General features: G+C 32.9%; 2 protein-coding genes across 2 annotated transcripts; one reads left to right on the top strand and one right to left on the bottom strand.

Annotated features, from left to right (window-relative positions):
- Positions 1 to 1,083: 1,083 nt before the first annotated feature.
- LOC149203754 (uncharacterized) lies at positions 1,084 to 2,727 on the bottom strand. The gene is made up of 3 exons (XM_089401971.1): positions 2,681 to 2,727; positions 1,627 to 1,745; positions 1,084 to 1,460 (listed from the first exon to the last, which is right to left on the bottom strand). The coding sequence occupies exons 1-3, from the start codon at positions 2,725 to 2,727 to the stop codon at positions 1,084 to 1,086; spliced, it is 543 nt and encodes a 180-aa protein (XP_089258097.1).
- A 12,516-nt stretch (positions 2,728 to 15,243) lies between these two features.
- Positions 15,244 to 16,218, top strand: LOC149203753 (uncharacterized). Its single transcript, XM_089401970.1, has one exon. The coding sequence runs from the start codon at positions 15,244 to 15,246 to the stop codon at positions 16,216 to 16,218; it is 975 nt and encodes a 324-aa protein (XP_089258096.1).
- The last annotated feature ends 1,514 nt before the right edge of the window (positions 16,219 to 17,732 follow it).

Raw genomic sequence — 17,732 nt, 5'->3', positions numbered from 1 at the left:
TACATGGAATGTAATATTATATTAGTTATTGAATGTTAATTATTTTTTATTATTTTAATTGGGTAATTAACTTAAATTTGACTTCATCAAATTATCATTGGTTTTTGGGTTTAAATATTAACCCATTTAATATCTTTTAAATGTTTAGTCAATCCAGAGTTCAAATAAATCTAAACCATTATTTTTAAAATTAATTTTAATTTCTAACCATTATTGTGAATTACTGCAACTATGTAATTTAAATATAATAATTAAATTGAAAAGCTTATTCTACCCCAGTACGATGTATAATTATTATATCTATTATTAAAATTTTACTATGTGTAGCAAAATAAAAAAATTAAAAAACTATAAAAATTAAAAAAATTAAATAACTATTACCAATATTTAAATAATATTGGTTCATCTAAAAAATCTCTATCCACTCATGTTAAATCCTTATTTTATTTTAGATAGATCGATTTTAAAGCAGACAGTCATTTCGCAAGCATGTAAATTCAGTTTTTTAATTGAATAGTTTTAAAATTGGCTTTTAACCATGTGTAAATTCTCATACAACTTCGCCCTTTGGTTACCTCGCATGGCATGGTTGCTTCTGGATTGCGTTCGCCATTATTCTGGTCTCATTAGGTGGAGGAGCATATGAATACAAACATATTCGTTAGCATCCTTTTTCTTTTTTCATGAAGATGCCATAGCAGCTCAATTTATTAGCTTCGCGGCAACCAGAATTTAACGTCTAGGTACTAAGCTTCTTGCTAAAACCTTCTCATTCAAATATGCGGGCCAAAGAAAAGCTAGAAGTAGTGACAGTTGATAATTAATGAAACCGTCGGGAGTGGTATTACAGGTATCGCGGGTTTCTGAGCAAGGCAAATTACATTAATAAAAACAAATGATGGCAAAATAAAATCATTGCCTATGAAATGGAGGAAAAACTGAGTAATTTTTATAAAAACAAAATAATGCTTTTTTTTATGGGATAATGTTAATTTTAGGTAATGTTATTTAATTTTAAATCAAACCAGATGGGCTGCGCGGCAGCTAGTCCCTGCCCTAAGCTGTTGTTGGTCATCCAAAAGCTCAAAAAACTAGTGAATCTGCAGTTTTAGACGATTTTGGCTCCATTGAGGATAACTTGGACCTGTTGCAGAACGATTGTCTGCTTTTGACCACAACAGCTTCCGCAAGAATGATGCTCTGAAGACCTGCAGATGGTGGCGCGACCTGCTCTGGGTTCTTGATCTGTATGATAAAGGACCCCTCGGGTTCCACGTTCAAGGAGTCTTGAGGGTCATGTTTCCCTTCGGGACGAGGGAGCTCTAGCTTGTAAACCAGATGGGTATGCAATCCCTTCTTCGAGTCAATTGGGTGGTGTCGCAGGATTCGGTGCACGCCTTCGGCCAGAGGCCTCGTAGCAGGTTTTAACCTCGTTCCGCGGGTAGCTGTCTTATATTGCTCTGCACATATAGAGCATTCATAGGCTCCTATTAAACTGGTCTACAAGTATGGGAAATTTCAGAGAAAAACTTTGAATGAAAGAAAAATGCAGACAAGAACTTTGAATGAAAGAAAAATGCTATTTGAGTATATTACTGTTCTTTATGTTTCATTGCAGTTATATACCTTCCAATAGGGCTTTCTTTATGTCTTCAGTGCTTGTTGTGAAGATTTCCACAAAACGCCAGTAAGGCCTAGTCCTCTTGGAGTGGTCAGGGAGAGTTGGTTTGATTGCAGTTATATACCTTCGGAGAATTCAATACACTGACTGCACGGACTGATAAGATCTGACGCTGACCAACAATGTGAACCTTAACGGCTGGGTTCGAAAACCTTTCACCTCACATTAAAATGTCAGGGAGCAAGCAGAGTGCACCATTCACGGTTGTCATCAGATGATCAGAGGAGTCGACAAGGACAACGATGGCTTCGTCAATTTTCAAGATTTCCGGAGGATGATGACGACGATGTGCAGAGATTACAGAATTGTAGCGTATTTTTGGGGGCTTTTACAGATCAGATCTTTATTTCTTGAAATGGTGTCTAGATGAACTGCTACTACCATATACCTAGCAGCACCATTCAATAAATCCACGTTGTTTGACTTGATATTTAGCAATCGTTGCTGCAGGAGCCGCTAATAGAATGGGGATCACAGTAAGTAGGGATCTTGCCCAATATCACAAAGCCCAGTGTGAGCAGTTCTCGATACACCGTGCCCAGGAGGGTTGTTAGAAGTGAGGTAATTCAACGTGTTTGAACAGTTCTATTACACCATGCCCAATTAGTTGTGTTCTTTGTTTGTGAACAAATTACGGCAATGGCAAGCGGGACCAGTTAGGGATTTATTTATTGCATTGGCTATCCCATATTTGCTGCCTAAGCTCTTCAACTTGCTTGCTCAATCTGGCTGGGAAAATATCGTAAAAAAATGTTCTAAACCCAAAAACTAGGCGGCTTGACAAAGTGAAACAAATAAGACGAAATATGGAATGAAACACTAGGCGGCTCAACATGTGGTGAAAAATAGATCAACGAGTTGGTTTCGAAATTGGAACAGAAGATCTAAACATGCAATGGAATCTCAGTGGCGGTGTTCTGAAATTCCGGGGAACCCATTGCCTTTTCTCTGCTCACAACATTGCTGCTGCAGCAAGTTCTGTCAAAGGCCCATTCTTACCTCATTCTTCCTTCTCGAGCGTCCTTGTTTATCATCATCACAGCCATACAAAGAAAACCAATTTTTCACAAAATATCATATATATCTTAATACTTCTCCAACATAAAACTAAAATTCTAAGTAACTAAAGTTTACGTTTTACGATATCAATTGTGATCATCATTACCAACATCAATCCAACATTCTTAATATATATATATATATATATATATATATATATATATATATATATTTTAAGGTTTGTAAGTTATATGTTTGGAATAGTTCATAAAGTAGTCTGCATTTCATTTTAGACTTGAAATAAATTATATGTCACATTTAATTGGTATTGATTCTCCAGTGCCATTTCTACTAACTCTCGCATGGGAATAATGAAAACATTGATAATAATGAAAACATTGATAAGATTTCAGTCTATAAATTAAATATCTATATAGATATAACTCGATTGCGTTTTACATAAATATTTAAATATAATAGAACAATCGCCATTATCAATCTCACAGCACTTTATAGGATCTCTAAAACAATGCAATAACTTGGATGACCCAAATTCAAAAAAAAAAGCAAAAAATTAAAATTGTTCGAAATCCCAAAAGTTAAATCTAACCTTCTTGGAATCTTGTATAACAACGGCCCCCCGGAAAATCTAACGTTATGGGAATCAGACGGATTATGACATGAAACCTGAGTGATTATGGTTTTCACCAGAAAATGAAGTTGAAGAAGTGCCGCTACTCTCTTTCTCCATGGTCCGCCTTGATATCCTTTAGTGTCCAACAACAAGTGTTTGATCTACTCGGCTGTAACATTGCCCCATATGGATTGCTCATGACTTGTGTAAAACTACAGAGTTAGAGTAATTCAAAATCAATTGAAATATTTCGTTACCTCCGCTTGATATAGATTTAGTGCAAATCCGTTGAGGCAGCTTATAGCTTCTTTATTAGGCGCACAATAGTTACCAAATTCGAATTCGGATGAGAATTTTTGAAAAAAATCCAGAGTATATATCATAAACATTTGAAATTTAAATAGTTTTTAATAATTTTAATCAATATAAACAATTTTGAAATTACCTTTTACTTACCAAAATGACAACCACACTTGTCTTATTTCCCAAATTTCTCTTTTCAAAATTCAAAATTCCATCTTACTTTCAAATCTGATTTTTTTTTTAATTAATATTTATTTAAAAATTAAATATTCACAACTCAAAACTATCTCTCTTTAATTTCAAATTTCATCTAAAATCTTTTATAATTAATACATATTTATAAATTAAATATTCAAAACTTATATTTATAATATTTAAAGAATCAATTAATTATTATAAAATTACTCTTCAATTAATTATTTCTTTCTTTGTTCTATTTTCTATTATTTCTTTACATGTTATCTCAGCTTTTTAAACTTTGGGAGACAACACTGAAACTTAAAACTAAGAAATTTTCTCGCTCTGGCAACCTTTCCATTTCTTACATGTGACCCTGCCATTATATTTTCAAGATTTTGCTCAAATTATTTATTTCCTTGTTTTCTTAGCTTTTTAAACTCTTTGAAACAACACTAAATTTTAAAACTCAGAATTTTTCTCAATCCGACGACCTTTCCATTTCCTACCTGTGATTCCGTAACTATCTATTTTGTGCTCAGGGATCATTGCACTTACTATTCTCAGACACAAATTAATAAATCCCTACAATAAAATAAAAACCTTATCTACATGAACCAAATATAAGTGAAGCTACATGAACCAAATCGAATTTTCATTGAATTATTCAATGTATGAATCGAATTCCTGAATTTCCGTATTTTTTTCTCCGATATAGACGAATTTGGTAGCTATGAGGTGCACGACGAAGTACATCCAGAACCTTGATTGTGGATAGAAGTAACTCGGGCATCTACAACAGAACATGTGGATGTTTAGCGCCTTCCCTTCTCTTGTCCTCACGTCCACCTGAATTTCTAACACAAAGGATATTAGAAGCGATTCTCTTCCTCAACGATTACATTCATACCTAAAATAGATTACAAGCAATCTAAAAACGAGACATGATCACACAAAACCATTGAAACTTATGTACAAAAGGAGATTTGATGGAACATGTGACATTTCACTATGATAAACAAAAGAGGATCCATAAAATTTTGGGGAAGACAATCATAGGCAATTGTATGCCACTTAATACAAAAAGGCTTTATGCTAGATGTGGTGTCTAATTGCTGTCACTTTTGTAATTATCTGATGTATTTTGGTATTTTCTGTTCTAACTTGCAGATCCCAAGTGCACCGCCTCGAGGACTGTACATGTCACATGATGTCATTACAAGCCTTATGTGCCACTTACAAATAATTATTTTTTGTTTTCACTTGATGGAATCAGCGTGATGGTAGTGTTTGCTTAGCTCTCATTAATTCTAGACTAAGCAACAAACCTCGTTAAGAAATTCGCGGTATTCTGAGTACAAGGACCTCAAGTTGAAGAAGATAGACACGAGCTTGATATAGAGATTATTAATACCCTATGGAAACTCCTCCATTTAATCAACAACATCTACCAATGTTGAAATCGTATCCATTTTCTGAATGAAAACCTCAGGGTCACTTACCATTAATAAGCCACCTCTCAACAACATTCAAATATAAAACACTCGGTGATGACAAATTTATCCGAAAAAAGTGGTGAAATTACGGAAAAATAAAGGAAAATGTAATGTATTTTACTTATATGCTGAAACAACACCCCTTTATGGCCATTTTTTTGCCTTTTCTTTGTTTTTATTTATTTTTAACCTATCTTATCCCAAAAATGAGTCAGTACATTTTAGATGTCCAATGTCAAAGACCTGGGGTGTAAGCTCGGTATCACCTATTACAAAACGCTTTACAAGCAAAATATCTGGTATTTGCACCCGCATTACAGGCCCAATATATCTCTCAATCAATTGAACTATATGAGAACCAACCACTAAAATGTAAAGATCGTGCACAATAAAGTCTAAACTATTTACACAACCTGTCCACCATTAAAGCCATGACAGAGTAAAAAATTAATGTCAGTCCAACTTTTGATCCAGAGCTCCCTAGATCTTGACATTGTAAGAAATTAGAGTCAATCCAAATTGTCATGAACCAAATTCCCTAGAGCATGTAACAAGCTAACAACTCAGGCAGTCAAAAGTTCCATAAAGAGAGTAATAATAGACAAAATTAAAGTGTTTTGTCGATGCATAATTTGGATTATATTTTAGTGAGTATAGATCAGGATTTCTCAACGCCGAACATTAAATTTAGATTATTATTTTTACATCCCATTAGGCGTATTATAGCTGACAACACCGAAGATTAAATTTATATTATTATCTTTACTTGTGGCGAGGATGGATCATGTAGTGTGCCAGCTGTGACCTCATATGCATGTATTACACTTGTATCCCCCTTTTTCATATTAACTATTCGAATTCCGCTGGGTGCCTTATCAGCCATAACCTTTAGCTTAGATCGCGAGAACTTCAACAGAGGATCTTGAAAACTGTCGGATTGATTCTAGAAATTAAAGAGGTATTTGTTCGATGAAACCTGACTGTACCTATCAATTCTGGTGCCTGCAATTCCAATAGAGTCTATGGCTATGATGGTGATTTGAGTGCACATTGTACGGGTGATGTTTGTGGTGACCATTTCGGTAGAAGTGGTCATGTGGGGCTGCTTCATGGGGTTTTTTTGTACTCTGCAATAAATAGATAATCGAATATCAAGTACCAAGTACCGCAGAGTAGGAAAACATGAAGGGTTTGATGATAATTTCTTCAATAGATTTGAAGCAAGGATCTGACCCATTCTCCCTTGAGCGTAGTTTTAGCAAAAGTGGTCTTACGAAGCTGCTTCATGGGGTTTTCTTGTACTCTGCTGTAAATAGTATTAACTCTCCACAAAATTGAATATCAAGTACTCTAACCCATTCTCCCTTGAGCGTAAATTCCATCAAGAAGAGAAGAGGAAAAATCGTTTAATGGGCAACTAGAGAATCTTGTGCTGCACAAGAAAGGGTGATAGCATTTCTCACACGGTAATAGGTAGTATAATATGCCTATATCTTTTTTATTTCCACGCATTAATATAAAATAACTATGAAACTTTTAATCCCCTGCTAAATCTCATGTGATGGAACTGTGGTCATAATTAACAATATTTCCACACATTCCTAGAATAGGAACTGGTTTTACAATTCCACCGCCACGTCATATAAATACATGCGTTCTACTGAAATTGGTATGTGAGTAGAGCACTTCGAAAATATGTTGTTGTGTAGTCCGATTAGTCTGTTGAATAGTCCTTTGAGCTTGCATAGTCCCCTGAGCTTGCATGCAGCCCACTTGTCACTTTTGATAATATTCCACAAAACTATTTAGTTAGAGAACTGAGTTTTAGAGGCCTCTACAAGGCACGAATCTTCTGAGGGAAGCTCTGGATAAGCACTCTATTCACAGATTTCAACAATCATAACTTTCGATTATATTCTGTGTTTTATTTGCCTTAAATAGGTCTAATGGTTCTAGCCTCATGGTGTATCTGTAGGCATTCCTCGGTGGCTGGTATTTCCCTCCTAACTTGCCTATGTCAGGTGTGCAATCTCTTGTCCCATTGTGCCTCCCCTTGGGCATCACTCCCCTGAGGTGTAGGGCTTGCCTGATAATGTCTCAACATCATAGCGCACACTATCAACTGAGTGTCAACTAGGAAAGGCCTTTCGCCTAAGGAGCAACACGAGGCCACGCACTATGATACATATGATGAAACTATTAATGGGAATCCTTGCACAAAAATGCAACCTGATGATGTGACTTTTTATATGTTTTGGCTATTTGGTGAGGAAGGAGAAGGACAAGCAGACATGGTGACCCAGAAGGCAGTGGACCCGACACAACACCTTCATTGAGGAAAATCTTGACATTAGACAAATTGTTGAATCAAAGAAGTATCTGTACGAAATTCTACAACTTCTTTCTAATGCCTCACTCTTTGATGTCTTGTTTGATGTTTTGCTTCAGTCCAAGTAGAGAAATGAACAAACATAATTCTCAATTCTCTAAACAAGTATTCAACAGAGTGTTGTTTTTTCTAATTAGCAATTTCTCTTAATATACAGATACATTGTAACAAATAAAGGCATTGATAGTACCATACCTCTATAGTATCCAATGACTGGTATGATATCTATCAGCCTAGTACTCCCCATAATAAAGAGTGTCGGTGATACGAAACTGTGAGAAATACTTAAAAGAATTAATTTCACCAGAGATTCCTTGAATTGTGTTTTTAAATAGATATCGTAGTTGATACTGTTGTATGGGCTCTACTTGAATATGAAACCAAGCATTTCTTTCTAATAAGTCTACTAGATAGTTGTAAGAAAACTAGAAATTAATGTAACTACTGTAATTGTTTGAACAAAGGGTGATAAATATAAAATAAGTAGCTTTTGGTATATAAGAAATGTGAATCCATATAAAAATATAAATTTAGGATTAGTCCAGCTAAAATAATTGACCCAACCAATGGACTTAAAATTTTAATTTCCGTCTTAATCTTTTAAGTAGATAAAACGTTTTATGCAGCAGTCATTGTAGCTGATCTATTTTTTTTTATGCAGCAACCATTGTAGCTGATCTATTTTTTTTCATAGATAATACATGAAAGAAGATTGTAATCTTGGATATGACTTGACTGATATATTAATTTCTGGATGAAAAATGATAATTGATAATGGGGTAATTCTCAAATGCCAATGTCACTAAAAAAACAGAAAATTTAGCACAATCAGTAAGTTGGATAATAGCACTAGATTATGCTACAGGGTTTTCCAAATGCTTCCAAAACTCCCATTTCCAAAATGCTAAATCTTCCCAGAGTTCTGCTTCTTTTAAATATTTCATAGAGAAAGTTTCAGTGAAAGTTTTAGCCTTGGCCATGACTTTCTCTCCTAGAAAGGCAATGAGAAAAGCCCTATATAAATTAAATACAACTCTGATTAAATACAACTCTCATCTCATCCTCTATCTGACTCGCAGTGCAATCAAACTGCCCAATTTGGTCTTTGAAATGATTCAAAACATCTGATCATTTCAAAAATTCTGAAATTTGCAAGTAAGAAAAATTTGGAGCTCTATTCAATAACCACCACTTTATGAGCAATTTCTTAACAAGTTGAATTAATTATTGCTACTTATTGTTTATTGTAGTTTAAATTTATTTCAAAATTTGTAATTTATATTATTTTCAGAATTATACCTCATGAAGCTATGCAGGTCTATTGATGAAACTATGCAGGTTGATTGATGTTCCTCATTCAATTGCCTAAAGCCCTAAAGCCTAGGCACCTGAAGAAGCCGCCACCTGAAGCCTATCCCCATGAATAATATTGAAGAACAAGGAGACTGAAGAATAGGAAAAGTGAAGGTCGGGAACTATAACATTAGACCATAGTTCCTAGTTCAATTTCCTAAAGCCTGGGCACCTGAAGAAGCTGCCGCCTGAGGCCTATCCACCTGAAGCATTACACGAAACTGGGACTATAAAGTATAGGTGGAAATGCATGGTGTGCAGGTGGAAGTTATAAGACAACAATGCATGGTGTGAAGGTGCATGGTGTGCACTTGGCATAGCCAAGATATAGTCCCTTGCTAGAAAATAATATATAGTCAATAGGCAAGTCATTAAATCATAACATTTAATGCTTTTAGGTAATGCTAGCATTAGTTTCCTAATTTCAGAATGCAAAGGAAATGCGATGGAAAAGGTTGATTATATTATATGGTTATAGCCTCTGGCCTCAAGAAGAGGCCAAATAAGATGTCTAAGAAAACTTGTGCTGTTGAAAATACACTTAAACCTAAAAACATTGTTTATTAGTCTTATTTGTTATAATGAATCGTTGAAACTAATGCTTATAACTACCATTTCGATTACTATAGTCCTTGACCATTGCCAAATGGCAGGGACTAATAACAATTAATGGGTATTAAGGGACTTACTCAATATTGGTACTTTTTGTGAGCAAGATAACAAATATTAATATATATCAATTAATAAGTATTTATTTTATAATATATTTCAAATTATTAAAATTAAAAATTCACAAAAAAATAATAATAAATAGGGTTTTTTAGAATATCATAGGTTAATATTGTGCTTATCAATGCCTTATGCCTAGAAAATTATAAGTCACTCATATGACACTTGTTCATATGACATTTTTTTAATTAATAAATTTAATTAGAAAGGAAAGAAACTCATAATTCATTTGGGAAATAAATCTTAGCCTTTGATTTGTGCATACTACTAAGAATATTTTAAGATGTTATATGGAGATTAAATCACAACTATAATAATTATTGAAAATTAAATTAAAATTCTGAAAGTTCTATTCCAAAATAAACATGCTTATCAGCATAATAAAAATAAAAAATAATATAATATTATAAAACATATGTTTACAATTATTATTTTTAATATAAAATAGTGAACATATTTTGGCTGACCCCAGCCATGGTGAGACTATTAATCTCAACTAGTCCATCCACTTAGATATGAGGAATTGTTCTCCTAATTGTCACGAAGATCAGAATGCTACCATTAAATTCATGAATGACCCCGAGTAAAATTAGTGGTATATTCAATATTGGCTGGCCACCGTGCGAAAAGGCAATGTTATCTACAAAAAGGAACTAGATCACTTTGAAACTAACCATTATGCTCGGTTCAATTCCTCTTATTCCTAAGAGTCGTTAACTTATGCTCTGTCCAATTCCTCTAATTCCTAAGAGTCGTTAACTTTTGAGTATGAAAATCTTCGAATATCACTTCCCTTAATATTTGTGGTTAATAAAATTATTTTAGCAATTAGTTAATAAAATAAAATTCTTAAAATTTAAAAAAAATATAATAAAAATTGTAATTTTTTTATATTTTAAAAAAGTTTCCATTTATATTTATATTTACATTTACATTTACATTTACATTTACATTTACATTTATATAATTAATATTTTTTTAAAAATTTAAAGAAAAAAATATAGGAGTGGAAAATATTTTATAAACGTCAAGCTATTCCTCCATCCTTCATTATATCTTAGAGACATGCTAGCTATATTATTGCAATTCAAACTCCAAAGCGTAAGCGATTCAAGCACATACTAAACATATATTTGAATATGTATACAATGAGGAATCACAAGAACTTAAATATTCTATTAATTAATGCTCAAAGCATATGTAAAACATCTCAACTCGTCTACTAAAATTTGAAATTAAAATTATTAAAACTAAACATCATGTAAACTACTTAATTTACATCTAATAGGTCTATTTGTCACCCTTATATATAATAACTATCATATGTATCATCTTTATTATAATAATTTATTATATTTAAAACAAAAATGCTCGTGAGTTTCGACAACAAAACTTCAATATTACTTATATATCACTTATAAAATAATAATTATTATTAATGTAGTATTATTATTTGTTATCTTAATAATTAATTTTTAATATATAAAATATTATTTTAAAACTATTATGGGTGTGTAGTAATGAAAATATTTGTATTAATTGCAAAATTTGTGTCTTGATTCTATACATACATAGTTACATTATGATTTTTTTTCTATCTTCAATATCGTTTATAAACTCCTTAACAAAAATTGTTCTTCAAAAAAGAATATAATGGAATACTAAGTATATATAGGTATTTGGAGGTGAATACCTTTCAATAAAGCGTGGAAATTAAACAAAACTTGCAATAGGTATAGTCTACTTCAAAATATAATTCTTGAACTTTAGATAGAAAGAGGTTTGCTGACTTTTTTTTAATTGAGGGACTAGATTGATTCTCAAGCGAATATGCTCAGCATAAGCTTATTCTTAATGTTTACCAATAGTTTTAATATATTACATAGTTTATTAGGTTGCATTGACTTTTAATGAATTTAAAAAATTATATTTGTGCGAGAGGCTCCCCACCCACCAATTTCCTAGGGATTTGAGATTATTCCAATTCTAATAGGTTCCTCCATGATAAGTTCGTCATTATTATTTATAACATTCATTTATATATAAGCAAATTCTTATTTAGAAACATGGTCCATTACTTTTAATAAATTAAAAAAAATAGATTTGTGCCAAGTGACTCACCACCAACCAATTTCTTAGGTATTTTAGATTATTCCAATTCTAATAAGTTCCTCCATGATAAGTTCCTCGTTATTATTTATAACATTCATATATATATATAAGAAAATATATAACAATGTATTTTCCTATGTCTTCACTATGGTGAAAATAAATTCCATCCATTATGGCATTAGGAGAATGTGGGCTACGAATTGTGAATGCTACGTCTTCTTCCATTAATAACAAAGTTTTCCATACCATATATAACAACGTATACCATATATTTGTACGGTGCCATAGGTGTATGATAGTGGAAAATTTAATATGGAAAACTACTATGAGAAGTTTGGGCATTTGATATTGGATCACGAGGTTGACTTACGGGACCTTGACTCTAGAGATGAATATGTTTCGCCTCACAAATGAGGAGTACAAGGTTTGATGAGCTTATGCCATGAATCTCCACAAGATCAATTATTTGTTCGATATAAATTTAGTAACTGAGTGTGGTTTAGATGTTAATGATTTGAAGGAGTGTTATACAGAAGATTGCTTTACTTTTCAAATACATATGTATAAAAGTAGTTCAGCTATGAATTTGTTCTATCCTAGGTTTTTAGTGTAGAATTACGTAAAGTAGCATGAACGAATTTGTGCTCTAAAAGTAATTAGCAATCATTCAATAACAAATTTTCAAATTCCAGGTTGACCTTATTAATTTTTTCTTTAAACATCAATATTGATCTATTTTAGTCACAAATATAAGAAGTGTTCAGAGTGATATAATTTCTTCTTGTGTAATTTCTTTTAAATGCGAAGTTTGAAAAAAACAATTGCACATCAAAGATAAAATTGACAAAAAAATTAGCGCAAATATAAAATAATAACATGAAATGCTTAAAAAGAAATTAACCATGAAACTTTATTTGTTTTCATTCTACATATTAGTTGACATTGAAGTATTTTATTTAATATGCATTGGAATATTTCACTTATGAAGTACATTGTTTATATTAATAACTTCCATTATAAGTTCCTCCATGGTTAATAAATTATGGTTGATGTTTTGAAATGCATTTTTATTTTTAACATTTGAAATGCATTATATTGTAAATTGATTATAAGTAAAATAGATGAAGTAAAATACAAAATTGTGTGTTTTTTTATTATTTAATCAATTTTTGAAATAATCAATTTATGAAATAATCATGGTCAACCATGGTCCAATGCCACATTGCAATAAATATTTTCTCATTATGAAAATCAACCAATGTTGCATTGTCACAAGCATTGTCTCAATATGAAAATCAACCATAGTTAACCTCCAATGTTGCATTGTGACAAAGGTTGTATCAACCATGGTCAACCATGGTCAATCATGGTCAATAACCATAGTGACATTGTGAAAAAGACTATCTCTTGGTCCAGTGTCACATTGTCACAACCATGGTCCAACATCGTATTGTGACACAGATTATCTCAATATGGAGATCAACCATGGCCAACGATGACTAGTCATTATCCAAAGTCACTTTGCGACAAATGTTGTCTCAATATGAAAATAATTCATGGTCAACTGTATTCCAATGTCACATTGTGACAAATATTTATCTTCGGGTTTATAATATTTATCTTAGAGTTTATATTCCTTGTGTTTATAATGTTTACCCCTTGTGTTTAATATTATTCCCTTGAGTTTATAATCCCTTGGGTTTATTATTCCCTTGGGATTATATTTTCAATTCGCTGGGCTTTTAATCCTTTGGGTTTTTAGTATTAATCCTTGTGGTTTATAATATCAATCCCTTTAGGGTTTATATACCTTGCATTCATAATATTAATCCCTTGGGTTTAATAATATTCTCTTGGGTTTATAATACCTTTGGGTTCAATCGTGGTCAACCATGGTCAATAACCATGGTCAACCTTGGTCACATTGTGACAAAGACTATCTCTTGGTCCAACTTCACATTATCACAACCATGGTCATCCATGGTCAACCATGTTCCAACATTGGATTGTGACAAAGGTTATCTTAATATGGAGACTAACCATGGTCAACAATGTTCAACCATTATACTACATCGCATTATGACAAACATTGTCTCAATATGAAAATGAATCATGGTCAACCATATTCCAACATCGCAGCGTGAAAATTATTTATCTTAGGGTTTAATATTACTCCTCTGACATTTAAAACTATATCAAGAGTGAAATCAATAGATGGTTTGCAGATTTCACCGCCTTTTTCTTTTCAACGTTGTAAGAAAATGCAAGACAATGCGAGAAGGGATTGGTTGGAAAGCGTGAATGATCATGATGATTATCTTGTTGATTTGAATTGATGCAAATTTTGTCATCGATCTCGATGTGTTTTGGAAGAGGATAGCATTTAATAATTGTGTTTTGGTGGAGTGTTTAACTTTAAATTTCCTACCAACTACATTTAAATTGTTGTTTGATTTTTATGAAATGTTTATTTCATAATTACTTCATCATCATCATCATCATCATCATCATCATCATCATCATCATCATATTAATAATATAATAATAATTATTATTAAATATAATAGTAATAATACAATATTAATTACTATTAATATGGTTCTTATATTTATATTAATAGTATTGATAATAACATTAATTCTTAATATTATTGATAATTGATATATGTGCTTGATATGGGCCTATCAATGTTTATCAACCACATTTATTAATGTGGTTGTGCTAGTTTATATTCAAATATAAGATCATTATTAATCCACTAAGGGATTGAGATGGTCTTAATTTACCATTAAGCATCAACTCTCCAAACTTCAAATTAAAACTTTGATAGGCACATTGATCTGCTTCTTGGTTATTATCCATTAGAATGTGCTTAAAACAATTCTTTATAATAACCTTATTAATATGATTCAAGAGATTATTTAGAACTTTGACTCTAGAGGAAGATCCTTTAGCCAAATACTAAATTATTAAAAGGAGTCACCCAACACAACAAAAAAAGAAACCTAGAATTATTTGGTGTGAAGAGTGTCTTGTTCTAAACCATAAACTTATGCATAATTATTTATAATCTTCCCTAAAACTCATAAATACCCTAAACATTTGATTACTCAAAACCATAAAAGACCCTACTCGTACCACTCCTAATTAGTAAAATTATTTTTAAATAATTATTTCTTATTTCTTAAATTATATAAAAAAAATATGTAACCTATCAATTACACATAACATATAATAAATTAATGAATGGCAGAGTTTCATCCACGAGCTCAAGCGATCTAGTGTCAGAATAAAGGACCGTCCAGATACACTTGTTTGGGCACATGCGGAGACAGGCTTATATTCCCCAAAGGCTGGCTATAACTTCCTGATGAACAGAAAGGGCTGGGATCCCCCTATCTGGTGGGCCAAACCCCTTTTCAAGCTGAAATGCCCCAAAAAAGCCAGACTTTTCCTATGGTGTGCACTCAAAAGGAAGATACCTACTTGGGATGTCCTGATAGCTCGCTATAAGGAGGGACCGAGCCGATGTGCTTTATGTAAAGTAGCCTCAGAAACCATTAATCATCTATTCGTGGAATGCTCATTCACAATTCAAGTATGGGACGCAACGAAAAGGCTACTACAGATCAATGCCAGATGGGAAGGGGCTGATCTCAATGCGGCATGGGAGGGTTGGTGGTCCAATCACCCAGAGAAGAATCTGAGGAACCTTCCTCCTATCCTCTGTTGGGGCATTTGGTTAGCCAGAAACCGCAGCATATTCAATGAAAAATCAATCCCAGCGGAAGCAATAGCAATACAGAGCTCAGCTATCTTATCCAGCATTCCCGAACCCGAGCCCCCTTCAGTCTCACTCCAGAGGGCAGAAATTCAGATCAAAGATGGCATCCCCTGGGCTTTTTTCGACGGGGCAGCACAAAATAATATTACTGGGGCAGGAATTATTATCCATCTTAGCGCTTCTCACTCTCTAAAAGCCTCAGTGGGGTTAGGGACGGGCACAAACAATTTTGCCGAATTATCAGCTTTAAAACTGCTCCTCTGTTGGCTTATCCATAGACAAGTCCTCACAGTTCAGATTTTTGGAGATTCATCTAATGTTGTGAATTGGGTCAATGGAAAATTTAGATGCAGGAATTATTTATTGATGCCTCTGCTAGAAGAAATACAAAATCTAAAATCTTCTTTCTCTGTTTTCTCTCTTGCTCACATATACAGGGACAGGAATGTTGAAGCAGACGAATATTCTAAGACAGGTTTACAACAGGCTATGGGTACGTGGAGGATAAAGGAACAGATTCAGGACCAGATCCGTGAGACGGATTTGGCCCCATATACTTAATGTTTTTGCAGCAAGCTGGGAAGGCGTCAGAAACAATTGTGTCTTAAATTGTTTTTGGCGGTTCTGGTATATGATCTTTAAAAACTTTTTTCATTAATAGCTCCTGTATTGGAGAAACTCGGGTAAAACTCTATGATTTTCATACTGCTTTTGTCGTGGGTCGTTTTCCTTTATGGAGGCCCGGTGGGATTTTGACAGCCTCTGATATTTTTTGGGGCGGCTGCGTTCAGGCCGAGTTTATTTTGAACTTGGTGTTTTTTTTTGTATCTTTTGGTTATTTCAGTCATCTTAGATGACAGCATGGGAGAGGACGGTTTCTCTACCTCCCCGGTTTCAGGCAGTTCTCCAAACTGCTGGATGTTAACTCATCGGTTTGTAGCTCTTTTATTTTTATAATAGAAAAGCTTGGTTTTTTTTCCTTGGAAAAACATATAATAAATTAATACTTTTTACCATTTTTATATTGTTTAGTACTTATTCTAAAGTTACTTAAAGTTAAGTTTATAAAGTTAGGAGAAACACTTTATCAAAATTAGATTTACTCAAATTGATAATTTTAACAGTTAATTATTGATTAATTTTCTAAATTAATTTTAATTATTTAATAGTTGCTTACATTTTCATACAAATTGAATTTATTAAATTTGAGAGTTTCAAAATTTGATTACTCATTAATTTTATTTATTTTTCTATAAAAAAAATTAGATTTATACTACTTTATTGTAAAGCAATTACATTTTTCATCTGGATCCAAAAAACTCAAGTAGATCTAGACTATTATTCGAGTCCTTACAGGATGATAAAATGTATAACAATAAACAGGGACCATCCTAAGTGTTGTGACAAAAATACACAGTGTGGAGGCAGAAGTACCCCAGTTTGCCATTCGATCTCCCACAAGGTGATAAAAATATAGAGAAAAATAAAAAAGAGTAGTACAAGAGACCTTCCTCAAGAGATTTAGTAGAAGTTTCATGAGGAAACATAGGAGGTTGCAAACATACACGAGAGTAACTTGAAAATAAAATCATACTCTAGTTGGAACAAAGAAAATAGCTGATATCCCAAACTACCATTTGATCTCCCACACTCTTTAATTTACCCAAATGATAGAGTCATATCTTCTGTTGTAAATTCTACCATGAGTGCACATATCTCTACTACTGACATGTCACGAGCCTTATAAGTACTAGTTCCAAGGTTTTTGGATGTCGCTGCTCGAGTAGCCCCTATGGGAATCAATAGTTATAAGATAACAATCAGGGTAATGCAGACTTAACAAAAGTTGATCATTTTATCGCAAATGAGTGAAATTTATACATAGAGAAGAAGATTCTTGATAGCCTAGAATGTTGGTGGTAATGGCTTCTTCAAGAAGCTAAGGAAATCTCTAGAAACATTGAGACAAATTTCCTGGTGCATTTAATGTGGTAGGTTGGAATTACTATTTATCCAACACTCCCCCTTAATTCCAACACACAAAATATCCTATAACACAATACATAAGACATAAA

Source organism: Pinus tabuliformis, chromosome 2_1 (assembly GCF_031772625.1).
Source record: "Pinus tabuliformis cultivar Carrire ecotype Pingquan chromosome 2_1, CPIR1, whole genome shotgun sequence".
Taxonomy (NCBI): Eukaryota; Viridiplantae; Streptophyta; class Pinopsida; order Pinales; family Pinaceae; genus Pinus; species Pinus tabuliformis.
This window is presented reverse-complemented; position numbering and strand designations above follow the sequence as displayed.

Excerpts from the sequence above, each read along its gene's own strand:
- LOC149203754 (XM_089401971.1), bottom strand. The coding sequence starts at position 2,727 with ATGGCTGTGATGATGATAAACAAGGACGCTCGAGAAGGAAGAATGAG. Across the intron at positions 1,746-2,680 it reads GCTCGAGAAGGAAGAATGAG|GTATATAACTGCAATCAAAC; the intron begins GTAAGAATGGGC and ends AATTCTCCGAAG. Across the intron at positions 1,461-1,626 it reads AAAGAAAGCCCTATTGGAAG|AGCAATATAAGACAGCTACC; the intron begins GTATATAACTGC and ends CTATATGTGCAG.
- LOC149203753 (XM_089401970.1), top strand. The coding sequence starts at position 15,244 with ATGAACAGAAAGGGCTGGGATCCCCCTATCTGGTGGGCCAAACCCCTT.